This window comes from Geotrypetes seraphini, chromosome 10, assembly GCF_902459505.1.
Source record: "Geotrypetes seraphini chromosome 10, aGeoSer1.1, whole genome shotgun sequence".
NCBI lineage: Eukaryota > Metazoa > Chordata > Amphibia > Gymnophiona > Dermophiidae > Geotrypetes > Geotrypetes seraphini.
The window spans coordinates 47,556,671-47,583,430 of NC_047093.1; the positions used below are offsets into that span (position 1 = coordinate 47,556,671).

General features: G+C 40.4%; 1 protein-coding gene across 1 annotated transcript in view; it reads left to right on the plus strand.

The window, feature by feature from the left end:
- Window positions 1–24,446, plus strand: part of LOC117367865 (myosin-1B) — a 55,317-nt gene extending 30,871 nt beyond the window's left edge. The window contains exons 20-39 of the mRNA XM_033960905.1: window positions 982–1,118; window positions 3,546–3,801; window positions 4,567–4,809; window positions 6,603–6,779; window positions 6,886–7,031; window positions 7,110–7,200; window positions 7,289–7,678; window positions 9,180–9,306; window positions 11,823–11,941; window positions 14,519–14,715; window positions 14,815–14,998; window positions 16,038–16,203; window positions 16,308–16,432; window positions 18,172–18,480; window positions 18,577–18,780; window positions 19,061–19,186; window positions 19,275–19,445; window positions 20,322–20,426; window positions 21,728–21,823; window positions 24,164–24,446. Of these exons, the coding sequence (XP_033816796.1) occupies window positions 982–1,118; window positions 3,546–3,801; window positions 4,567–4,809; window positions 6,603–6,779; window positions 6,886–7,031; window positions 7,110–7,200; window positions 7,289–7,678; window positions 9,180–9,306; window positions 11,823–11,941; window positions 14,519–14,715; window positions 14,815–14,998; window positions 16,038–16,203; window positions 16,308–16,432; window positions 18,172–18,480; window positions 18,577–18,780; window positions 19,061–19,186; window positions 19,275–19,445; window positions 20,322–20,426; window positions 21,728–21,823; window positions 24,164–24,316 (3,522 nt within the window). The 3' untranslated portion in view covers window positions 24,317–24,446. The remainder of the gene's footprint in view (window positions 1–981; window positions 1,119–3,545; window positions 3,802–4,566; window positions 4,810–6,602; window positions 6,780–6,885; window positions 7,032–7,109; window positions 7,201–7,288; window positions 7,679–9,179; window positions 9,307–11,822; window positions 11,942–14,518; window positions 14,716–14,814; window positions 14,999–16,037; window positions 16,204–16,307; window positions 16,433–18,171; window positions 18,481–18,576; window positions 18,781–19,060; window positions 19,187–19,274; window positions 19,446–20,321; window positions 20,427–21,727; window positions 21,824–24,163) is intronic.
- Window positions 24,447–26,760: the final 2,314 nt, after the last annotated feature.

A 26,760-nucleotide genomic window follows, 5' to 3' on the forward strand; every position in this document is an offset into this window, starting at 1 on the left:
CCTCTGAGCATGCGCAGATGTGACACAATGTCATGTGTGCATGCCTGTGACATCATCACATTGCACCTGCGCATGCTTGGAAGCCCTCTGGATGTGGCTCTGAGCTCAGGGAAGAATATATATGAGACTGAGGTTTGGGTGGGGGTGGGGGTTTGGGTGGGGCTGGGGCTGGGGGGTGGAGCTAAGGGTAGGATGGGGCCAAGCGTCCTGTTTTTTGCTTCAGCAAATCTAGTAACCCTAGCTTTCACTGTTCCCTCTAAGCTGAATGGAAATCTTCCACCTGCACTCCTGCCAGTGGGTGGTGCTGTTTCACTATCACATTTTCAATAGTGAGGGACAGGCAAGCTCTGTAGGACTCCAGGGAACCTGCTTGCCCTTAGCAACTGAAAACACAATATTGAAGCACCAGCCCCTACTGGTAGCAATACAGTTGGAGGACTCTCACTCAGCTTAGAAGAAACTGTAGCTGCTTTATTCTTTCCCTATTAGAACATTACCTCCTGATTATACCCATATTGCTACCTGTACCTGATATTCAGTTCAGTCATTCCTTAATATAGGAATGCAATAAATAGTAAGCCTCATTAAAAATGAATTTGTTACTGGTGTATAAAACATATTTACATATGGAAACTGCTTTATAAAATGACCCATTATGGGGTCAATTTAGACGTTTTACTAAGGTGCACTAGCGTTTTAGTGCACGCACAAAATTACTGCACGCTACACTGCGCGGTAAACTGCCAGCATTGAGCTGGCATTATTCTAGAAGCGTACCACGCAGTTTAGCGAGCAGTAATTTTGTGCGTGCACTAAAACGCTAGTGCACCTTAGTAAAAGGAACCCCTAACTACAAATAACTGGAGTTAACACTATAATAACATGTCTTAACGTCAACCCTACACAGCAATTGAAATAGTGAGATAAAACACTGCTCATATAGACTGCAGGTTATTCATAACTTATATTTCCCTTTTCTAGGTGTTCTTTAAAGCTGGTCTTCTGGGTGTACTGGAAGAGATGCGAGATGAACGCTTAGCTCAGCTTATTACCCGCACTCAAGCTATCTGCCGTGGTTACTTAATGAGAACAGAATTTCAGAAAATGATGCAAAGAAGGTAAAATATACCTCAACTGTTGTTGGCATATATTTACTTATCTATCATACTTAGTATAAGATCTATGACAAAAAACCTATGGTCGTATGTGTTAGTAGGGGTGGGGGTTGGGACCTTCCACAGACACCGCCAAACCACAGTATAAAAGTAAAACAAAACTCTTTACTAGCACGTTCAACAAATATACGTTGCAGCCTGTTCTCTTCACAAGTGTAGTAACTTAATATTAAGAATAAAACATATCTAGTTCCAGTTGGGCCTCATAATCACAGTGTTGAAATCATTAGTATAAAAAGGTCTAAAAGTGATATCCTTCTGCAAAAGTCTGGTCCTCTATTTCTATTTCACACCCTTTATCTTATAAGTTAATCATTTTTTGTATTACTGATTTAGATGTTGAGTTGGACAGTTATAAAGCCCAACTTCTAAGGAATTTAATCATGATAACTATTAAATTGATTCTTTTCCATTGGAAAGACTCTTCTAAACTAGATTATAATAATTGGTGGAATTTAATGTGTTTGCATGCAAAATATGAAAAAATACTTGCGATTAAGTGTGGGAATTTAAGGAGATATAATAAAATATGGAAATCTTTGCTTACCTATTATAATTGTTGTTAATATGATTTTATCACAGCATCTTACGACCAATGTTTAATTTATATTATATTATCTTTGATCATTTGTTTGTATATATTTTGTATACTATATATTTTTTTAAATTTTAATAAATATATTTATGGAATTAGTAAACAATAGTCTAGCCACAAAGAGCAGGAGTCTCACTTTTCCAATGAAAACTAGAGCTCTGCCGCAGCTCTAGTTTATTATAGAACAAGGACTAATGCCCTTGTCTTCTTTATGAACGTCTGTTAGAAACTTGCTTTTCACTCATTTTTGTTTCTGATTTGGTGGTTGTTGGAAGGCCAGTACTGGTAGAGTTGGGAATATCTTTCAGCAATTCATCTTCCTGGAGTAGTAGCTATAGATTTTTTTAAAAAATATATTTTTTATGATTTATCTGTTTTTCCAGCTCTAGATTGTATGTCACTACAAGGGGACTCTTTTTTTGGGAAGGTCATCTTTTTTTATTTTTTTACTGCAGTAGATTTTCCTTCTTCAGTTAACATACCTGGGGAAAACATACTGCAGGTCAAAAAAAAAAAAGTCCGATAGAGAGTCCTCCGCGTAGTGACATACAATCCAGAGCTATGTGTATATGTAGAGGATTCATGAGCTGAGGTTCATCAGGCATCTTCCCAACAATGAATTGTATGGATCAGGAAAATACAGGAAAATTCCCACGTGACTGTGAATTTAAGATTCGTGTTAATAAAATCCAAGTAAAAGCCAGTTTTGATTGAGATGGAAGCCAGAATATAGCAGATGAAAACTACTAGCCAGCTAAAAATAATGATAATTAGACCATCACCAGATGAAAATAGTCGATAGTGTTCACACATTTTCATCCAGCTACTTTTATTTACTAGAACAGGAGCTTGGCATTATGCACAATGAAGAAAGAATAGATTTTTAGAAATTTATAACATAACAGGAATCCAGTCCTTAGGGATATTTTTAAATAATTTTTTCCACATATATACCTGTTTTGCAGATGGACAAGGGTTTTCACATCATTTTGTGGCTAACTTACAAGTACAAGCATCAAACTGAATACAGTAAAACCTTGGTTTGCAAGCATAATTTGTTCCGAAAACATGCTTGTAATCCAAAATACTCGTATATCAAAGCGAATTTCCCCATAAGAAATAATGGAAACACCGCAACCCTAAAACTTTAATACAAAATGCTATATGTACTTGTATTGCAAGACCTTGCTTGTATATCAAGTTAAAATTTAATCAAATGTTTTGCTTGTCTTGCAAAACACTTGCATACCAAGTTACTTGCAATCCAAGGTTTACTGTATGTGTATTTATACATACACTGCGCATGGGGGGCGGGGTCTAGGCAAAAGAGATACTGTGAACTCATTTATCCCCTATAGAACAGATAAAAATCTGTGTACTGTTAGGGCTGATTGGTTTGGCTGAAATTTGCCACCGTCTGACTACCCCCATCCCAGCTAAAAGAATATGGGCTTCAACAGTGCATATACTTTTAGCTGAGGGAGGTGGTGGTGATAAGAAGAGGGTTTGGGGTATACCAGGAAAACAGCTGCTGTGTATTTAAATTTTTGCTGGCCCAAAAGCTACTGCAAAGTCCATTAGTGTCTCTTACCTGTTAACCTGGTAGGCATTTTACAAAAAGAACCCACCCATGTGGTTTACCTTTGAAAATTAGCTACAAGTAAATGTTATCCATAGGCTTTCCAAGTTCATGGGCTGTTTGAACATTGCCCACTATGCACATATTGAATACTGTATCTGAGCACATTGCATAACATGGAGTATTTCCTTTTCAGGGAATCCATTTTCATCCTCCAATATAATATCCGCTCCTTCATGAATGTCAAACACTGGCCATGGATGAAGCTGTACTTCAAGATCAAGCCTCTGCTGAAGAGTGCAGAATCTGAGAAGGAAATGCAGAACATGAAAGAGGAGTTTGAAAAGACTAAAGAGGAACTTGCAAAATCAGAAGCAAAGAGGAAGGAGCTAGAAGAAAAAATGGTGTCTGTCCTTCAAGAAAAGAACGACCTCCAACTCCAAGTGCAGTCTGTAAGTAGATATCCTCAAGGTTATTACTAATACAGGCAGGCACTTTGTGCGTTTCCATTTTCGCAAATTTGTTTTTTTTCATTAATGAGGCAGCTAAGGACAGCCCTAGGTGTGCGGGAGGATGTTTGGCCTGGAGGCCGCTAAAGAAATATCTGCAACTGGGTACCAATTACATTAAATGAGAATAACCATGCAAGAAATTCAATGACACAGGTCACCAAAACAATCAAAAGGTTGTTTTAGATGGGAAAGGGGGAGAGGAAGAAGAAGAGAAGTGTAAGCTCAAACCCTAAAGTGGAGCCAACCCCCCCCCCCCCACATACATACACACAAATACACAAAACAGAAGACAGAACTTTCCTGTGCTGGGCCCCTGCTTCACCTCTCTGGACTCCTTCTGGAAGGATGACCTTCTTACTCCCTTGCATTTGTGTGACGGAAGCCACTCCTCCTTCCTTGGATTCCTGTGGAGAAAAGCACTGGGCACTTTGTTCTTCAGCCCTTTATATTTACCTTCAAAATATACAGGGACTGACAGGGAGGCATTCTCCCAACTCCTTTACTGCATCTTATCCATACTAGTTAAGGACAGGAACTCCAGAATGTTCTTCGTTTGGGCTATAGAGGAGACAATTCTGAGGCTTCTGCTACAATGACATACAGCAACGATTTAATCATTTGTAACCCAAGAGTAATTCATACTGCAGCATAATACAAATACTCTAAGGCAATGATAAATAATACCAAAAAAAAATCTCTTCATAGGAATCTGACAATCTGGCAGACGCTGAGGAAAGATGTGACCAGCTGATTAAAACCAAGATCCAGCTTGAGGCAAAGATTAAGGAGCTGAACGAGAGGCTAGAAGATGAAGAAGAATCTAACGCTGAGCTAACGGCCAAGAAAAGGAAACTGGAGGATGAGTGCTCTGAACTGAAGAAAGATATTGACGACCTTGAGCTGACATTAGCCAAAGTGGAGAAGGAGAAACATGCTACAGAAAACAAGGTAAGGTATACCTAGAGCTAACCACTATATCTCTTCTAGTGTAATGCTGGCAAATTGATTATGCACTAATTAGCAAACAATTACATTTCAAATATTGTAGAGTGGTGGTATATGTATTAAACAGTACAGCAAACAAATTATGTGCTATTTGTTCAAAAAATTAAGATTGATATAAAACTCTGTAGAGTAGGATAGCTCAGATATTATATATTATGAACTAAGTACCGGTTCTGCCCAAGCTCTGTCCAGCACTAAGGGCTCATTTTACTAAGCTGCACTAGTGGCTTTAGCGCGCGCTTAACGCACGCTGCAATGCCGCGCGCGCTAGACACTAACGCCTCCATCGAGCTGGCGTTAGTTTTTGGCGCATAGCGTGAGGTTAGTGCGTGCTAGAAACGCTAGCACACCTTAGTAAAAGGAGCCCTAACCTTACAGTGCCACAGTACTGTATATAAGCAGCAGGAACTCTGACTTTGGTTTTACCACACTGAATATCAAGCTCTACAGTTTGGCTGGTTCAATTAGATTTACACAATAAGCTGACCCAGTGGTTTAATGGTACTATTATGCACTCCTATGCAAAGGACCAGGGATCAATCTCCAGTTCAGGTCTTCCACTGCTCATTCATTGCCCTTAGGGCAGTGGTCTCCAACTTTTTTCATGTAAAGGGCCCAGTGTGAATATGAGAAAGCTCTAAGGGCCACCAAAAGATTTCCAAGCTTCCACATACTACTAATGTTGTAAATCGTTCAGACTGGGTATTAAGCATTAAAAATGAATACTAATATTGAACCTACAACACTTCAAGGATATATTTTAAAACTCACTCTGTTTTGGATTGACAACAGTAGTAAATTCCATAAATGAGACACCTGAATAACCCGCATAGCAGATTGTTTGCAGTTAGCTACATCAAGTGGGCAAGACTGAAATTAACGCGTTTACAGAATTTGAAGACCATTTCAGCCAACTGTTTGAGGACAGCAAGGGAGGACTTTGGTGGCCGCATGTTGGAGACCACTGCCTTAGGGGATACAGAATTTTAGCTTTTGACACCTCGTGACTGGAATTACAATTTAACACCCCCCCCCTTTTTTTTTTTTTTTTTCAAAACCGCACTAGCATTTTTTAGTGCCACCTATGGCAGTAACAGCTCCGACGTCATAGGAATTCTATGAGTGGCAGAGCTGTTACCGACGCATCAAGCAATAAAAAATGCTAACACAGTTTTGTAAAGGGGCACTAGCACATGGCCTCCAGCAGTGAGGCAATGACACACTGAGGCCACTATTTACTAACCTGAACTGAGGTTTTGTGTTGGTCAAGAATACAGTAAATGAAGAATATGTTCCGGGCACTTAAAGAAAGGTAGCCATGACACTAAAATGGGATAATGGTTGCTATCGCAAGTTTAGTGGTGTGGCTGTTCATGCAAAATGCAAATGACACCTCTGGAGGTATGAATTAAGTGTTCATATTATCTGCAATATTAGGCAATACCACCACCTACTGTATGTTAACTGCAAAATGCATATAAGAAATAAATTACATTACATTACATTTTTTTACCTCTATTAGATGTGCTAAAACCTACATTAAACACCTAATGTGATTTAGTAAGTAGGTTCTGAGATACAGGAAAAATCCATATGTAGTTGCAAATGAGCTGGATCCCAGCTTTGATTGGAAGCCCCACAGAAGCAGGAAGAAATTGATGAGTCCAAAACAAAATAAATGATGCAGTGGCTTTAGTCAGACATTTGCTAGATCAATCTTTGTTTGTTTCTGATAGGTTAAAAACCTTACAGAAGAGATGGCAGTCTTGGATGAGAGCATTGCTAAGCTGACCAAAGAGAAGAAAGCCCTCCAAGAGGCTCACCAACAGACTCTTGATGATCTGCAGGCAGAAGAGGACAAAGTCAATACTCTTACCAAAGCCAAAGTCAAGCTGGAACAACAAGTGGATGATGTAAGCACAAAAACATCAGTTACAAGGCTAGTCAGCATGAGACAACAGTTACCAACAAATATTAACAGTACAGCCTTTTCTCTTTTTTAAAAATTTTTTACTTTAGCTGGAAGGATCTCTGGAACAAGAAAAGAAGCTTCGTATGGATCTTGAAAGGTCCAAGAGGAAACTAGAAGGCGATCTAAAATTAGCTCAGGAAACCATTATGGACTTAGAAAATGACAAACAACAACTGGATGAAAAACTTAAAAAGTAAGTATAAGTGAATCTGTTTTTATTGCACTTAATTTACATGCTGGGTTGGTTTTAATATTTTATTTTCTTCAAAAGGAAAGACTTTGAAGTTAGCCAGTTCCTAAGCAAAATTGAAGATGAACAAGCACTTGGAACTCAGTTGCAGAAAAAGATCAAGGAGTTGCAGGTAAAACATACTCTCAATCATTTACCGCCATTACAAGAATTTCACCTTGAGAAATGAAAGAACATTTCACGTCTTTGCTTTGGTCTAGGCTCGTATTGAGGAACTGGAAGAAGAAATTGAGGCTGAACGCACATCTCGAGCTAAAGCAGAGAAGCAGAGAACTGATCTGTCCAGGGAACTGGAGGAGATCAGTGAGAGACTGGAGGAGGCAGGCGGGGCAACCTCTGCTCAGATTGAGATGAACAAGAAGCGGGAGGCTGAATTCCAGAAGTTACGCCGAGATCTGGAGGAGTCCACACTGCAGCATGAAGCTACATCAGCTGCCTTGCGTAAAAAGCATGCAGACAGTGTAGCAGAACTTGGAGAACAGGTTGATAACTTACAACGAGTAAAACAAAAACTGGAGAAGGAAAAGAGTGAACTGAAGATGGAAATCGATGACCTTGCCAGTAACATGGAATCCGTCTCTAAAGCTAAGGTTTGTTGGAAAAACTATCATCTAAGTTCTGGAATTATTACTAACAATTCAACTTAGAAAAACTCCTATACTAAGGGCATTCCTGAAAAATCTCAATGTGCCTCCTTCCTATAAAAGTAATCAACGTTAGGAAAGCATTCCACTTATGCACCAGTATTTAGGCCAAGAAAACCCTGGCATAGAGGGCACCTATGATTTTGACGCCTACCGGCGCCCAAATCCAAATTAGGCATCACTAACTGAAGATTGAAAACCACTATGCGCTGTGTTCTTCTGTGCCTATTTTTCAAGCACTGTTTATAGAATCCAGTAAGGGGCGGTGGGGGTCAGAGCACGCTGGATGCCATCTCGGTAGGGGCACCGGCACCTCTCTGCCCCTCCATGCCATGCTCACGCCCTCTCTTCCCCATCTCCTGTACCGCGTTAAAATCTTCACCAGCATGAGTAACTACTCTAGCCTGGCTCCCTTTGAAACCACTTCCAGGTTGTGGGGTCAGGAAGTGACATCAGAGGGAAGCCAGCGCAAGCAGCAGGTGGAGAAGCTTCTCATGCTAGAGAAGATTTAGAGGTACGGGGGTTGGAAGGGATGGCACTAGCATGGCTTGAGGGTAGAGAGGAGGGTGTGGGGTGGTATGGAAGGAGAAGGGGATGGCATGGAAGGAGCAGGGAGACAGAGAGGAGGGCGCGAGGGGCACCACCACCCTGGATTCCTCCCACCCACGCTATGCCAGTGATAGAATTGGGCTTACATGAAGTGCCCTTTAAAATTACATTACATTAGGGACTTCTATTCCGCCTATACCTTGCAGTTCAAGGCGGATTACAAAAGAGCTAACTGGACATTTCCAGTGAAGTTACAACAGGTTTTTTTTTTTTTGGTTACAAGGGAGGAGAGGTAGCTGGATTAATTCCGGAAGAACTTGCAAATTGGATATTAAATTGATTGTACGTTACTGTGTGATATAACAAATAGATTACAGTTGAGTACAAATAAGATTACGTTACATTTCAGGGATCTGAATACTTGGTTGGTGTTTTGGGGAGGAAGAGATTATTTAAGTGGAGGTTTTGGGGGAGAATTTATCTAGGAGGAGGGGGAAGGGTTGGGTTAAGATATCTGGATACATTTTTTGAAAAGTAGAGTTTTAGCCTATATATGTTTGATTTCTAGAGGTGCCAAGTATAGATAGATGTATAATTTTACAGCGTTAATATTACAATAGTAATTTTGAGTATTTACACCTGGAGAGCTTTCTTCTTCAATAAATGACACTATGGGCTCCTTTTACTAAGCTGCACAAGTGGTTTGAGCATGCGCGCTAGACGCTAACGCCTCCATAGAGCTGGCGTTAGTATTTTCCATGTAGCTCAGGGTTAGCGCGTGCTAATCTTTAGCGTGCGCTAAAAATGCTAGCGCAACTTAGTAAAAGGAGCCCAATATAATCCTTTAATATTCTGTTTTAATGTCTTATCATTTTGAATTTATCAATTTTAATTACAGGCTAATCTCGAGAAAGTATGCCGAACTTTAGAAGATCAACTCAGTGAACTCAAATCAAAGGAGGAGGAGAACCAGCGACATATTGCAGATTTAACAGTTCAGAAAGCTCGCTTACAGACGGAAACTGGTAAATATCCTATATAGATTCTACATGCAGTAGGACAATGACATGGAGACAAATTTGTCCCCGTAGGATCTCAATACTCCTGTTATCCCCACAAGTTCCATCCCTGTCCCATTCCTGCAAACTCTGCCTTAACTACACAAGCCTTGAACACTTATGATTTTAGTGTTCGAGACTTGTGCAGATGAAGACAGAGCTTGTAGGAATGGGGCAGGGGCAGGGGCAGAGCTCGTGAGGACAGGACAGGAATAGAAAGATCCCGTGGACAAGTAAATGTGCAATCTATCTTCATTATCACTGATAATAAAAATAGATTGCACATTTTGAGATTACGTCCAGCAGCGTCTACTATGAACTATCAAGGCTCAAAGTGAACAAAGCCATGGGACCAGACAAACTACATCCCAGGGTGCTTAGGGAGTTGAGAGATGTCCTGGCGGAACTGTTATCCGCGCTCTTCAATCTTTCCCTAAGTACAGGAAGAGTCCCATTGGACTGGAAAACAGCTAACGTCATTCCACTCCACAAAAAGGGAAGCAGGACGGAGGCCGCGAATTACAGACTGGTGAGTCTCACATCGATAGTGAGTAAACTTATGGAAACACTAATCAAACACAAATTAGACATGATCCTGGATGATGAGAATCTACGAGATCCCCATCAACATGGATTTACAAAGGGAAGGACCTGCCAATCCAATCTAATCAACTTCTTTGACTGGGTAATGAAAAAGCTGGATATGGGGGAGTCCCTGGACGTCGTGTACTTGGCTTCAGTAAGGCTTTTGATAGTGTCCCACACCGCAGGTTATTAAGCAAGATGAGTTCGATGGGATTAGGAGGAACATTAACTGCATGAGTTAAAGACTGCCTCAGAGGTAGACTTCAGAGGGTGGTGGTGAACGGTACTCTCTCCAATACGTCGGAAGTGATTAGTGGAGTACCGCAGAGCACGGTCTTGGGTCCGATCCTATTTAATATCTTCGTAAAGGACCTGGCTCAGGTGCTTTGAGGTAAAATTACATTATTTGCTGATGACACCAAACTATGCAACATAGTAGGCAAAAGCACAGTGCCCGACTGTATGACGCAGGACCTACTCTTACTGGAACAATGGTCCATAACTTGGCAACTAAGTTTTAATGCCAAAAAGTGTAAGGTCATGCACCTTGGCAGCAGAAATCCTTGCAGAACTTACACCCTAAAGGGTGAGATCTTAGCAAGAACTGCAGCAGAACGAGACTTGGGAGTGATCATTAGTGAAAACATGAAGACTGCCAATCAAGTGGAGAAAGCCTCATCCAAGGCTAGACAAATGATGGGTTGTATCCGAAGAAGTTTCGTCAGCCGGAAGCCCAAAGTTATAATGCCGTTGTACAGATCATGGTGAGACCTCATCTGGAATATTGTGTACAATTCTGGAGGCCACATTATCAAAAAGATGTACTGAGAATTGAGTCGGTTCAGCGAATGGCCACTAGGATGGTCTCAGGACTCAAGGATCTCCCGTATGAGGAACGGCTGGGTAAATTGCAGCTATACTCACTCGAGGAACGCAAAGAGAGGGGAGACATGATTGAGATGTTCAAATATGTCACGGGCCGTATTGAGGTAGAAGAAAATATCTTTTTTCTTAAAGGACCTACGGCAACAAGAGGGCATCCGTTGAAAATCAGGGGTGGGAGATTTCATAGCAACACCAGGGAGTATTTCTTCACCGAAAGAGTCGTTGATCATTGGAATGATCTTCCACTGCAGGTAGTTGAGGCCAGCAGCGTGCTAGATTTTAAGAAAAAAATGTGGGATCACTTCAAGGAAGAAATTAGGGGGGTGGGTCATTAGAGTGGGCAGACTTGTTGGGCTGTGGCCCTTTTCTGTCGTCATTTTCTATGTTTCTATTTACTTGTTGGGATACTAACTAAGGTGTGTATTAATGTGGACAACTGTTATGATGTGTTCTTAGTGTTAGCCCCAATTATTATTGACTAGATCTCTTTGCATACAATGAGACCTACGCTAAAATAGCACAAGCTAATGGTAAACCATCATGTTTTAGCAGTAGTCCATGTTGATAACTAGGCCCTTAAGTGTAGTAATAACGAACAAAGAAGCACTTTGAATAACAAGTTGAGAAATGTTTCCTTATGTGACTTGGTACAATGTTTTGTATGCAGTTCTTCGGTTTGGGCTCAGCCCACGCTTTTCACTGTCCTCAGTAGCTTTAAATGAGGAAAAGGATTTCATGGATGTTGAACAAATTGCAGTGGGGGAAAGTGGTTCTATGGGAGACCCATGGGATGTAGGTTGCAGTAGGCTAAACAGGAGGCGACCTTAGGCATATCACTTAATCTTCCATTGTCTCAGGTACAAACAGAATGTAAACCCTTCTAGGCAGAGAACTAACTACTATACCCGATTGTAATTTGATTTCAGCTCAGAGTTGAAAAGGCATGTATTAAATCCAAAAACAAAACGCCTCTTTGATATGGTTTTATGTGCCTTATTATTTGCCCTCCAAAGGTGAATTTTCCCGCCAGATTGAAGAGAAAGATGCTTTGATTTCTCAGTTAACAAGAAGCAAGCAAGCATTTACCCAACAGATCGAAGAACTGAAGAGGCATCTTGAAGAAGAAGTCAAGGTGTGTATTTTTCTAGTAATCTATATATCTATCTATAAACTTTCAGCAGGCAAAGAAAGAGGGTTATGCGCTACTTTCAAGGTGATAGAGAGACCCAGGACTTTCATCTCTGGCACTAATACAAATAAAGAAACTAACCTTTACATGCTAAGTCCCCTTTTTGAACATGAACCAATGCAATAGTACACATAGAACCTCCCCAAACCTGTCCAACCCTCAAGGATGTTCCTTGGATTTACGCATGTACTTATAGAATAAGGGGGGATCTGCAGAATGACACGGGGACAATTTTTCCTTGTCCCCGCAGGAACTCATTTTTTCTATCCCGTCCCCGTGAGTTCTTTTCCTTTCCCTGCCCTATTCCTGCAAGCTCCGTCCTCAAATTCACAAGCTTCAAACACTTTAAAATCATAAGCAGCAACATTCTAGAGCTCAGATTGTGATGTCATAATGCCTCATTCCACTAATGCCTAAGCTCCGTCCTCATCTGCACAAGCCTCAAACACTTTAAAATCATAAGTGTTCGAGGCTTGTGTGGATAAGGCATACCTTACAGGGATGGAGCAGAGACAGGGACAGCGACAAAACTCGCGGGGACGGGACAGGGAAATTGAGTTCTTGTGGGGACGGGGACAAATTTGTCCCCATGTCATTCTCTAATCTGCACCTAATTTGTGCAAGAGGATTTGCATCACGTTTCAGTTGGTGCAAACAGCCACACCTAAATTTAGGCTGAGGTCCAAAGCATATTTATTTATGTTTTAAATTTGTGTTCTATCCCTTCCTCCCCAAAGAGCTGAGAATGGGTTACAGGTTAATATACATAATATAAAGTTTACAGGTTAAATTTGTCATAGTTACAGTGCAAGATTTTTCAATACATGCTATTATCCTAACGCACTATTCTATAAACCACAACTAACTTTAAGCACCATTTATAGAATAGTGTTCAGCGGGTTTTTTCAGCACCTATTTTCAGGTGTCTTATATAGAATTTAGTCCTAAATGTTAAAAAGCTCATAAGTATAAAATGGGCTTCTTAGCATTTAGCATGTGCAAATTCTGTTAGAATGCGCTAAGCTTTTGTACATAGGCCCCTTAGTAATCAGGCCTCATTGAGAAAAATAGGATTTGTCTTAAATAATGTGTGTTAACTTGAGGCAACTATATTTTTATTTTTATGCAGTATGAAAAAATACAAACTGGGTTTAGATGTTTGTACAGAAATAAACTAAAGAAAAATTAAACAAGAAAAAAGGAAACACATATACACTTCTCCCTCCCGATTCGCGGGTTGACTTGCGACTTCAGTTATTTGTGAGTTTTTTTAAACCTGGAACCACCTCCACCTCCATCCTGCCTTCCGGACCTCTCCACACCTTACTTGGTGGTCTAGTGGTGAAGCAGGGCAAGAATAATCATCCTATGCTCCTGCCCCGTGCAGAGCTGTCCACAAAAATGACTGCTGTGAGTTTCCATGGTCTCATAAGACTACAGCAGGAACTCACGGCAGCCATTTTTATTGACAGTTCTGCATGGGGCATGAGCGTAGGACGATCGCTCCTGCCCTGCTTCACCGCTAAACCACCAGGTAAGGTGTGGAGAGGTCTGGGAGGCAGGAGGGAGGCTGGGGTGGGTCAGAGTTGGTCCTAAAAGTTAGTCATGTTTTTTCGATATTCGTGGGCCGGCTCTGCCCCTAACCCCCGGGAATATTGAGGGGGAAGTGCAACTACCACTACAGTCCTCAATAATTTTTTTTAGAGGACCAAGTTCAAATTCAAAAGAAATTATAGTACCATAATAAAAAGAGGGAAAAAGAGCAGCTGCAACAAAGAGACCAGCTGTACAACTGAGAAAATTAACTTACCCCCTTTTACAAAACCAGAAAAGTGGTTTTTAGCACCGGCTGGCACACTGAATGCTCTGCGCTGCTCCTGACGCTCAAAGAGTTCCTATGAGCTTTGGGAGCAGCGCAGAGCATTCAGCACGCCAGCTGGTGCTAAAAACCGCCTTCCCGGTTTTGTAAAATGGGGGGAGAGGTAATGCAATCTGGGATAAGGAGCTCCTCTCACCACCCTCCAAGACACCCCACCCCCAGCCAGAACGAATGCAGAAAATTGCACTGGATCAATGATTAATTACGCATTTACCGGGGAATTTCAAAAAGAATAAAACCTCCACGGGTAAAGCCCCGGGTCGCACTAAAAAACTCATTTCTTCTTTTAGGTTTCCTTTGAGACATCCAGATAAATATGAACTTTTTGCATTGTCAAAAACAAGTGCATAAGTCAATCCTTGTCAGACATTAAGGCTAAGTTGCGGTCTGAATCAGCTCGGAGTTTGAAGTCTCTAATGATACAGAGGCATCTAGAATCTCAATGTACATCCTCCAGGTGGCTTGCACCTTGCACTTGTCTTTCAGAAGGAATATAGAAGCTACTGTTTTTTAATATGAAAGTATCTTCTTTTTTGAGGTTTGATGAGTATGATTCACATTGACTGTAGTTAATTTGTGCTAATAGAAATCATTTTTCTAGCATATTGGGTAGATCATGTTTGAATTGCATTGTTTTACAGGCTAAGAATGCACTGGCCCATGCACTGCAGTCTGCACGCCATGACTGCGACTTGCTACGGGAGCAATATGAAGAGGAGCAGGAGGCCAAGGCTGAGCTGCAGCGTGCACTCTCCAAGGCCAACAGTGAGGTTGCCCAGTGGAGAACCAAATATGAGACAGATGCTATCCAGCGCACAGAGGAACTTGAGGAAGCAAAGTAAGTTCTCATGAGCTTTATAGCCATATCCAACTTATCTGAATTGTACTGTATTTTTGCTTTGTATATTAAAAATGTCTTATCTGACTAATCTTCAAGAAAAAAGCTTGCTCAACGTCTTCAGGAGGCTGAAGAACATATTGAAGCTGTGAATTCCAAATGTGCTTCACTTGAGAAGACGAAAGTGAGACTTCAGAATGAAGTAGAAGATCTTATGATTGATGTGGAACGATCTAACGCAGCCTGCGCAGCACTAGATAAAAAGCAAAAGAACTTTGATAAGGTATTTTCACCATAGACACATAGAGGACCATTTTCGAAAATGACATCCAAGTCTTATTTTGGTGTTTCCTGCAAGATGTCCAAATTTGGAGGATCTGAAACATCCATTTTCAAAATGCAAACCGCTAGATGTCCCAAAAGGTTTTTTTTGGTTGGTTTGTTTTTGAAATCGCTTACTTGGACTTCTTGGCTGACAAGACGTCCAAAGGATGTCCAACCTTAGGACGCTTAACATTATACCCCATTTTTGACCACAGAAACATCCAAACCCAGACCATTTGGACATGGGAGAGGCCAGCATTGTAATGGACAGGCCACACAGACATCCCAACAGAGCAGTGGGACACCTTGGAAGGCCAGATATAAATCTCACCATACTCCCCTTTTAATTTATGGTGAGCCCCACAAAACTCCCACAAAACCTACTATACCCACCTGTCTACGACCCAAATAGATCTTATGGCAGCAGGTAGAACCTATATGGCAATAGAGTAGGGGTTTGGTGGCCTCACACTTTTCACCATAAATGCAGTAGTTAGTTAGAGTGGTTTATGGGTCTGGCTTCTCCTCTCTATGGTTCACTAGCCCACTCACCAGGCTACTTAAGACACCTGTGTGATGTTTTACAAGGCTCTCCCATACCTGCTGCTATTCTATAGAGTAGTGGGGGGATTGTCATTACTTAATCCCTCCAGTGGCCATCTAGTAAGTTTGGGTACCTTTGTGGCACTTAGATGCTTCTAAAATAGGTCTAGCCCAAAACATCTAAATTCCATCTAGGATATCCTTGGAAAGGTTAGATTATTGCAGCAAGAAGTCCAAGTCTAACCCACCGATAACACGGCTCCCAAAAGGCACGCTAGACCTCTGGATGCATAGCAGGCAAAATGTCTCATTAGATGTCAATTAAGTCGGCTTCGAAAATCATCAGGACAACCAAGTACCAACTTATGATGATTTTTGAACGTCTTTATTTTTTTATTATGAGCCCCATAGGCAAGCTATAAGGGCAAATTTATTAAATCTCGCTTACATTTCAGGTTTTGGCCGAGTGGAAGCAGAAATATGAAGAGTGCCAGGCTGAACTAGAAGCTTCCCTGAAAGAATCACGGTCTCTTGGCACAGAACTGTTTAAGATGAAGAACGCTTATGAGGAGTCTTTGGATCATCTTGAAACTCTTAAACGAGAGAACAAGAATTTGCAACGTAAGCCGGCTTTATTTTATTAAGAACTCTTGAAAATCTTAAATACCACTTGATGCTGTAGTTTAGCCATGTATTCAACTAAACATTTTTCTGTGTACCAATAGAGGAGATTTCCGACCTGACTGAACAGATCTCCGAGGGAGCCAAGACTCTGCATGAGCTGGAGAAAGCAAAGAAGCAGATTGAACAAGAGAAGAGTGAACTTCAGTCAGCTCTAGAAGAAGCAGAGGTATGCAACTGTTCAGTGCTTTAGTGGAACAATGGAAGTTTTCCCTTTAACATACTGTATCTTAAAATATCCAGAAATGTTACAAAACTAAAGATAAAGCTCAGTCAGTTTGGCCAAGGGATTACAGAGCCAGTCAGCTCTAAGCCTGGATGGCTCAGGAAATGGGTGCATGGATAAAGTCAGATAAGAACTAACATGCACCCCTTACTTTTTTAAACAGAAATGCAAGAATTTTAGATCAACAAAAGGTCACATCCCTGTGTACTCCTCATCTCTTCAATCAGATGATGATTCAGGGCCTAGAGACCATACAGGGCTGGATAGTTCAGCAAGCTAGCACAGGAGAACAGAAAAGCTATTCATCTCTAGAACTGGATGGCTCAGGGGATTAGCATAGGAGCACAGATTTTTTTCATCTCTAGGACTAGATAATAATAATAATTTTATTTTCTAGGGGGTTTACAACAAATAATAACTAGTCATACAGCGAAGAATACAATTTAAAAGGAAAATACAATTCTATGCAATGCACAATAAATAGGAACTGATCCTACACTGGAGAATATGATTTAAAAGAAAACTACAATTTAAAAGAATGGTTCTGAATGGTTTACAGCAAATAATAATAATAATTTTATTCTTATATACCGCCATACCGAAAAAGTTCTAGGCGGTTCACAACAAGGTGAGCTAATACATGGGATACAGATAAAATACAAATTAGAATAATGGACTTAAAAACAGATAAAGACAGAAAGCATTTACAATATAATGCAGAAAATACAGGGAAAATGACAGGGAAAGAAGTAATACATAGAACAGATAAAATACATCAAGTTGAATATAAGGAACTTGATTGAAAAAATGAAGTAGAATGCATTAAGATAAGAACCGATTGTACAGTAAAAATGCAATTTAAAAGGTAATACATTACATAAAAGAAGCATGGAATTTTTAAAAGAGAAAACCAGTTAGGATACAAATTTTTCAAATAGTTGGGTCTTCAATAATTTTCTAAAATCAAGATGAGAAGAAGATCCTAACATAATTTTACCGAACCAACCATTCAATTTAGCAGTTTGAAAAGAGAGAGCTGCTTGATAGAACCTTATTTGGGAATCTAAGAGGCCAAAAAGAGTTGATATCCAGGAATGTGACGTAGTTTATCACCTACAAACATTACCTGTTGAAAAGATATCAAGTACTTTAACAGGAAAATGTGGGGAAGCTTATGCTCTGTGTGTTCTGTGAATGAGACACTCAGATTCTGCAGAACTACCATCTTTTAGCAGAATTAAACACATTTTAACTTTTCAAAAGGAGTTTTCTTGGTTTTGGCCTAGCATTGTCTTGATAGATCAAGTCTGAATCCCAACTTCTCCTTCATTCACAACTTTCCAAGATTTTCCCTCTATTTTCAAATTGCCTCTCTTCCCCCTCCCCCCTCAACTTACCCCTATCTTCCTAACAGTCCTAAGCCAAAATCTACAGAGTGGTCTAGAAGTCAGGTAAATCTAATCCTCTAAATGGATCCTTCACAGCATCCCTAGCCCTGGTAGGCACAGGTAGCAGAAGATAGTCTCACAAATGACAGTGTACAGTTGTGCTCCTAGACCAAGAACAATTAAAATATATTAATTTATTTTATACTGATATATTCCAGCCAGATTTTATCCATTCTATGTGCTTAATATTTGCATCATTTATTAGAATTATTTTCATAATTTGGTTCTGTGCAGGCTTCTCTTGAACATGAAGAGGGCAAAATACTTCGTATCCAGCTTGAGTTGAACCAGGTGAAGGCTGACATTGACAGGAGATTGGCAGAAAAAGATGAAGAAATTGATCAGTTGAAACGAAACCACCTGAGAGTTGTGGAATCTATGCAAAGCACCCTGGATGCAGAGATCAGAAGCAGAAACGATGCTTTGAGGCTAAAGAAAAAAATGGAAGGGGATCTGAACGAAATGGAAATCCAGCTGAGTCATGCCAACCGCCAGGCTGCAGAGTCACAAAAGCAGCTGAGAAATGTACAAGGACTGTACAAAGTGAGTGAGTTTAGACTTAGCTCTGTACAAAAATTCGCTAACCTGATAGCATGCTGCAGGAAGAGCACATTTAAACTACTTTTGCTTTTTTCACAGGACGCTCAAATTCATCTGGATGATGCATTGAGAACTCAAGAGGACCTTAAAGAACAGTTGGCTATGGTTGAGCGCAGAGCCAACTTAATGCAAGCTGAAATTGAAGAGCTCCGGGCAGCTCTGGAACAAACAGAAAGGAGCAGAAAAGTGGCTGAGCAAGAACTTCTTGATGCATCTGAACGGGTGCAACTTCTTCACTCGCAGGTAAGTAGCAAAAGCAGAAACTGAAAAAAAAAATGGTATTGTTCCAGTAAAGACGTCAGTAATAGGGAGATAAGTCATCTTTGCTAAAATCTGGAAAGGCATAAGTCAAAGGCATGGAACAGAAACCCCTGATATGACCTCTGATGCTGTACATTCTTCATCACAAAATAAAAACTGGAATACAAACCATGGCGACAAAATCTAAATATAATATAATTCTATTTGTAGGCTACATCAGCTTATACATAACTTCAAGGTCATGTGTTCTTCTGTTTAACAGAATACCAGCCTGATCAACACCAAGAAGAAACTTGAAACTGACATTTCCCAACTCCAAACTGAAGTTGAGGAGGCTGTTCAGGAAGCCCGCAATGCAGAAGAGAAGGCCAAGAAGGCTATCACAGATGTAAGTAGAATATAATTGATATGGTCTATTTAAACAGGAGAGCAGCAGAGATGGGTACTTTTATCCTCTGTTTGAATCTTTTGAATAGGCGGCTATGATGGCTGAGGAGCTGAAGAAGGAGCAGGATACTAGCGCTCATCTGGAGAGGATGAAGAAGAACCTGGATCAAACTGTGAAGGACCTGCAGCTTCGGCTGGATGAGGCTGAGCAGTTGGCCCTGAAGGGAGGCAAGAAGCAACTCCAGAAACTGGAAGCCAGAGTAAGTTAGATTCCTAGATTCATATTGTTATTTCTGTTAGTAGCTGGACTGAGGGAGGGAAATCATCAAAGCCATAGGTACAAGTGTTTTTATCTGAAGAAAAGAGCTCTTCGATTATCACCCGGCTCACTCAGCATCCGGCTCACTCAGATCGGTAGCTACAATACCCAATACTTCAGAACCTTCACTGCTCATATTTAGAAAACTCTTAAAGGCAGCTTCCCCCTCATCTTAAAAATGTTTCAACTGAATATCGACAGTCATATCTGTTGAAGGGGTTGTTCCCCTTTTACAAGCAGTTCAATTAACAGAAGACCTGCTTTGAGTATTCCCAATCGCTGGTTGTACTTTGTGGAAGAGTTCACCAACTGAACTCCATCAGATAGATTCATATTTGTATTTCCAGAAGAAAGTGAAGAACTTTATCTCATGTCCTCCAGATTCTGGCAATCTACGTCTGCCCTTTCTGTATATTTCTTTTGGTATACTGTACCTATTTTGCTATTGAACTTTGTATTTAGTTTCGGTCAGTTTTGAGTCTATATTTTTCTTATTGTATGTCCATCTTTGCAATCTGATGCGAGCTTAGAACATGAAGGCAATAAGCAAATACATAAAAGTATGCAAATTTCTCAGTAATATACATACTTTTATCCACATACAGTGCAGTCATTCCTAGTGGCAGTGGAGGACATAAAAATGAAATAATATGAGTAGTTTTACTTCCAAAAAAACCCCCTACACTTATTATATTGTGAGACCCCCTCCCCTGGTGGAAATCTCTATGAACAGTTTTTCCTTGGCAGAAACCCCAAAGGTAAAAGTAGCAGCAACAGCGGCATCAGTGTTCTCAACTAACTTATTCTCTTACTTCAGGTACGGGAACTGGAAAATGAAGTTGATAGTGAACAGAAGCGCAGTGCAGAAGCCATTAAAGGTGTACGCAAATATGAGAGGAGAGTCAAGGAGCTCACATACCAGGTAACGAGAAGCTTTCTGTGCGTTGCAAAGTCAGAAACTGCAGATGAAATGTAAAATGGTAGAGAGAGGAGGACACCGTTTTTCTTGTGAAAGAACTGCGAAATTTGAGAGCCTGGCCCACAGGTGGTTATCACGTTCACAGCGCATCAAATGCTAGAAAATCGTTGAAAGCACAATTCAGTCTGATCATTTTTACGGAATGTAGATAAAATTTAATTTAAAAAGTTTGCAGACCACTTTAAAAGAAGTAAAACATTGGCAAAATTTGTTACTTTTATACATTCTCTAAACTCAGTAGTTCTCTCTCAGCACGTTCTCTGATATTTAGGGGTGACGGGCGTTTAGGGGCATAGTTCTCGATGTGAGCTAACAAAGATGTGTTATTTTATGCAATGAGACTTGGGACTCCTTTTACAAAGGTGCGCTAGTGTTTTTAGTGCATGCACCGGATTAGCGCGCGCTACCCAAAAAGTTACCTGCTCAAGAGGAGGCGGTAGCGGCTAGCGCACGTCAAGGCCCTAACTCACCTTTGTAAAAGGAGCCCTTAGTTTCTAATACAGTAATTGCAGTTAACAGTGCACTAGTCATTAATACATATAAAAGACGGTCCCTGCTCAAAGAGCTTACAATCTAAGGAAAAACAGATGTTTATTTAATTATTTAAAATTTTTCTATACCACTTAAGAACTAAATAGTTCGCATGAGTTAGATAACAGGAGTGGGGGGGGGGGGGGAGATTAAGCTATATAAGATTTGAAGGCTGCATCGAAGAAGTGGGGTTTTAGCCTTTATTTGAGCACAGCTAATGATGGAGCTTGACGTAATGATTCAGGCAACCTGTGTAAATGCCGGCAGTCAGCTTTAAAATTAAAGTGTTATTAGCCATCTAACTTTGAATATCAAATTCCCATGTCAGAAAAAGGACTGAAAACGTGGCACTTTTTCAACTTTTTATATAATATAAAGGAGAAACATTCAGAGGAGGGGGGGGAGTGTGGAGAGGAGGAGGGATGTCACGCCCTTAGGAAGACTGCGCCCGGGACTATGTCACTGAGTGGATGTCCTGCTATAAACAGGGTCACTCCCATGTTTTATGGTATGGCATGAATCTCAATGCAGAGGACAGGATGTTATTTTTACTATTTTTTTTTTTTATAAATCACTTCCAGTCTCTTCTATAGTTGATGGCCAATGCCTATGACAGGGCTAACTACCTTCTGTTCCATCAGTAGGAATGGCAAGTGTAAAACAGTTGATAATTGCTTTATTTCATTATATTTACTCTTAACATTTTTTTCTAGTCTGAGGAGGACAGGAAAAATATCCTGAGATTACAGGATCTGGTGGACAAACTGCAATTGAAAGTGAAAGCATACAAGAGACAATCTGAGGAGTCTGTGAGTACTTATAAAGCCTTAACTCCTATAGACCAATATTCCATTTGTTTCAAATACTTAAAAAGATAAAGGAAGGATGTGAAGGGAAAGAACGTGAGTGGGAGGGAGAGAGGACAGGAGGAAGAGTGAGGACAACTTGCTTTCTTAAATAAGCAACAGCATCACCAAATTGATTTTTCAAGCTATCAGTTTCCCTGTTCTTGGCTCTGTTGCTTCTGTGGTTGCTGGGTTGTTTTCTCTGTCACCATTCTTGCCGTTCGTACTGATTTATTCTATATAATCGTGTAAGCTGCTATCATTTTTATAATCATCAGCCTGATATTCAAAAACAATAGCTGGCATATGAATAAGTGTCTTATCCATGAATTTTCAGCAGTACTATTGAGCAGTACCACTAACAATTCATACTAACCACCCTGACACTTTCTGGATAGTGCCAGGGGAGAGTAAAAGTAGAGTGTGGGCATTCAGCTTAACTCTAGGGACAATTAATTATATTAAGCCACTATTCATATAGATATCCAGTTTAATTAAACCACTCAGCTATAATGCTAGCAGCTTAATATCACCATTATCTGCACCTATATTCAGCTCTCCCTGGCTGGTATTTAATACTGATTGCAGTTTGTGAATATTTAGCCAAATAATGATAACATCTTATGGGAGCATTATTCATCAGGGTCAACTCCTCGTGCCCTGACTCCACCAGGACCGCCCATAAATTAAAACTATCCTTCCCCTCCCTACATGGTATTCTCCACGCAGGTAAATGGGAAAATCACTTCTTTTCAAAATCACAGGTCTCTGGAATGACCTTACTATCCCACTGCGGAACCTGAGCTCCCTCCATTTATTCCGCAAGCAACTAAAAACCTGGCTCTTCTCTAACATGTAATTTCTTTTCCCTTACTTTTCCACTCGATTTATAAACATATGTAAACCTTTTCCTACCCTTTCTCATTTTTAAGTTCTTGTAAACCGTGCCGAGCTCTACTTCCGTGGAGATGATGCGGTATATAAACTTAAGGTTTAGTTTAGTTTATATATGGACTACCAACCTCCTATATAAGCCAATTTTCAAAGTGCTTAGGAGCCTAACTGTGAAAGTTAAGCTTCTAAACTCCACTTGAAAATCTACTTGAGCTGTGTCCTTGAATTCAGGGACCTAAAAAGTGGGTGGGATGTTAGAAGCTTAGTACTGACTTTCTGTACTAGAGACCCAACTACTGCGCTCTAAAATCCAAGGACATGAATTGAAGCTTGAAATTGTAAGTGAGTTTTCAGCTAAAAACTTAGGAACTTAACCTTGATTGAAAATAAATTGCTATATTATGTGCCTAAATGAAGATTAAAAAAAAAAAAGTTGGTTTCATAGAAATACTTCCATGCTTTCAAAAGAGCAAAGCTAGAAACGGATAACACTCTTCAAGTTTACCTGGGTGAGGTGGCAATCATAAATGAAAAGCAACTGGTCACTATAAAGATAGGCAGAAGATGCTCCTGGCTAAGGAACAGAGGAAGTAAAAAAATAATTCCACAAATAGTACTACAGTTCAAAGATGGCACATATTAAAGGTGACAGTTCCGAGACAGCAACGAGATCAGAGAGGTTACACAGGAGTAATCCCGTTGAGCATCACCTACTCACAATTCCTTCCTTAACAATTATTAATACCAGACATAATAAGATCTACATAAGAATTGCCGCTGATGGGTCAGACCAGTGGTCCATCGTGCCCAGCAGTCCGCTCCCGCGGTGGCCTCTAGGTCAAAGACCAGTGCCCTGAGACCAGCCCTACCTGTGGACATTCCAGTTCAGCAGGAACTCGTCTAACTTTGCCCCTCAGTTATGGAACATTTTGCCTTCTTCCCTTAGAGGAGAATTAAACTCTTGATAGATTCAAGAGCTCCTTGAAGTCCTTTTTGTACAGGGATGCCTTTAAGGACTAAACCAGTATCCCAGCTCTTCAACATTCAGTTATCCAGAATTTTTTTCCTTTCCAATTTATAGGATGCAGCAGACATATTCTGTACCTTCCCAATTGTATTTCCTTTATTTGTTTCTTTTCTTTAAGTATTGTGGCTGTGTCCGATCTTGTCCATGTTTTAATTTGTAATACTATGTCCCTGTTTTTATCATGTACACTGCTTAGAAATATTATAAGCGACAGTATCAAATTTTAAATAAACCTGAAACCTGAGCACTAGAGGGGTGATTTTACGCCAGATCCTGAAGAGATGAGTAGTTAGAAAAACTCTTGAAGGATAAGAAAAATATAATCATGCTGGATGCATAAAATGTTAAATAAAAAACTCTACAAATTCATTTGATTTGTGCAGGAGGAGCTGTCAAACTCAAACCTTTCCAAGTATCGCAAGATCCAACATGAGTTGGAGGAAGCCGAAGAACGAGCAGATATTGCAGAGTCCCAGGTCAACAAACTGAGGGTCAAAACCCGGGAAGTGACAAAGATCGTGCACAGTGAAGAATAAGTACCTCTGAAAGTTGGAAAGTGACAAGGGCACAAAATGTGAATCTTCTCTTTCTCACTTTATTGTTTAGCTCTCTATTTTGTCATAAACATCTAAAAAAATAAAGAATACAAGCCAATACAGAGAATGAGACACGCCTGTTTGCTTTTATTACTCAGAATTTTAAGTTAGTAATGCAAGGGTATTTGTGTAACTAAGAAAAGTTCTCCCATTCTGTCAACACTGGTGAAGCCTTTCTTGGAGTTCTACATTCAGTTCCAGACTCCATACTTCACAAAGGATGCGAGGATTTAAAAAAGAAAAAATGATGACGTATACAAAAGGTTAGGAAAAGTTAAAAGGAGTTGGGGTTTATTTCGGCTAGCGAAGAAATGCCTGCAGTGTATCATAACACTGGTAACACACATTGGCCCAAATTCTCTAGATGGCGCCATAAGTTAGGCAGCGGTAGGCACCTTGCCGCCGCCTAACTTAATTATTTCAATTGGTGTTAATCGGCGCAGTAACTGACCACATCATTTGAAATCAATTAAAATGTAATTTAAAAAAAATGTAGACACCCAAAAAATGACACAGCAATTGCATCTACAGAAACGTCTTATAGCGCCTAAGGTCATTTCTGTCATAACAAACAAAAAGAGTCACTGGAGAGGTCAAATCCAACCTGCGGTCACGATTCCTTTATTTACAGTTTGAACCAAAGTTTAATAAGAAGTCTTTTTTTCCCCAAATATATTTTACTAGCTGATGCCCCGGCGTTGCACGGGTATTTAATTATAGCAATAACACTGTAAATGGATTCAAATAAAGATACTTTATAGTGGTGAATGAATGCAAGTCTCACTGGAATTAGCAATCTCTTAAACTGAAAAGGAAGATCTGTTGGAATAAGTGGCATCCAAAAGTTTCAGTATTGATTTAAACAACTCAATATGTGGAAACTCAGGTTGAAAAGAAACTCCATGCAGTTTTTTCCCGGTTCAGAATGGAACCTGTGTGCCTAGTTCAGCATATGTGAGTACTCATGTAATGTAATAACATTATGAACTGGGGTGCATGAAGGAAACAGTTACAAAAACAGTTAGAACATACAAACTCAATATGTATGGTGTCCGTGGTAGACTAGAAAAGATGTCCCTAGTGGTTATAGTGTCATATAAAGTGTTTTATAGTTGGAATTACTGTGAGAATGGCAGCTTTTTACATCCTTTCCATTGACATGAATGGGTGAAATAAGATTTTCTGTTTGTAGCTCCGCCCACGTGTGCAGGTGGGCCGCGAGACCCCCAGAACATATCACCCCAGGTAGTGAGGGATCTGCATACCAAGTTTCGTTCAAATCGGTCAAGCCGTTTTTGAATTACTGTGAGAATGGCAGCTTTTTACATTTTTTCCATTGACATGAATGGGTGAAATCTGATGTTCTGTTTGTAGCTCCGCCCACGTGTACAGGTGGGCCGCGAGACCCCCAGAACATATCACCCCAGGTAGTTGGAATTACTGTGAGAATGGCAGCTTTTTACATTTTTTCCATTGACATGAATGGGTGAAATCTGATTTTATGTTTGTAGCTCCGCCCACGTGTGCAGGTGGGCCGCGAGACCCCCAGAACATATCACCCCAGGTAGTGAGGGATCTGCATACCAAGTTTCGTTCAAATCGGTCAGGCCGTTTTTGATTTACTGTGAGAATGGCAGCTGTTTACATTTTTTCCATTGACATGAATGGGTGAAATCTGATTTTGTGTTTGTAGCTCTGCCCACGTGTGCAGGTGGGCCGCAAGACCCCCAGAACATATCACCCCAGGTAGTGAGGGATCTGCATACCAAGTTTCGTTCGAATCGGTCAAGCCGTTTTTTAAATACTGTGAGAATGGCAGCTTTTTACATTTTTTCCATTGACATGAATGGGTGAAATCAGATGTTCTGTTTGTAGCTCCGCCCATGTGTGTAGGTGGGCCGCGAGACCCCCAAAACATATCACCCCCAGGTAGTTGGAATTACTGTGAGAATGGCAGCTTTTTACATTTTTTCCATTGACATGAATGGGTGAAATCTGATGTTCTGTTTGTAGCTCCGCCCACGTGTGCAGGTGGGCCGCGAGACCCCCAGAACATATCACCCCAGGTTGTGAGGGATCTGCATACCAAGTTTCGTTCAAATCGGTCAAGCCGTTTTTGCGTGATCGCGGCACATACACACACACACACACATACATACATACATACTTCCGATTTTATATATATAGATTAATTTTGCATACAGGAACAAGACAAAACTCAAGGTAGCATAGTGTACAACACAATTAAATGGTTCCCAAGACTCTTCCAAACTTCACTATGGTACCCAGATAGACAGAAATATCGGCTAACAAGAAGTATACCCCATTCCAGTGTGTCATAAACCAAGAAGAAATCATACATTCAACAAGTGGCTTTGGGCTCC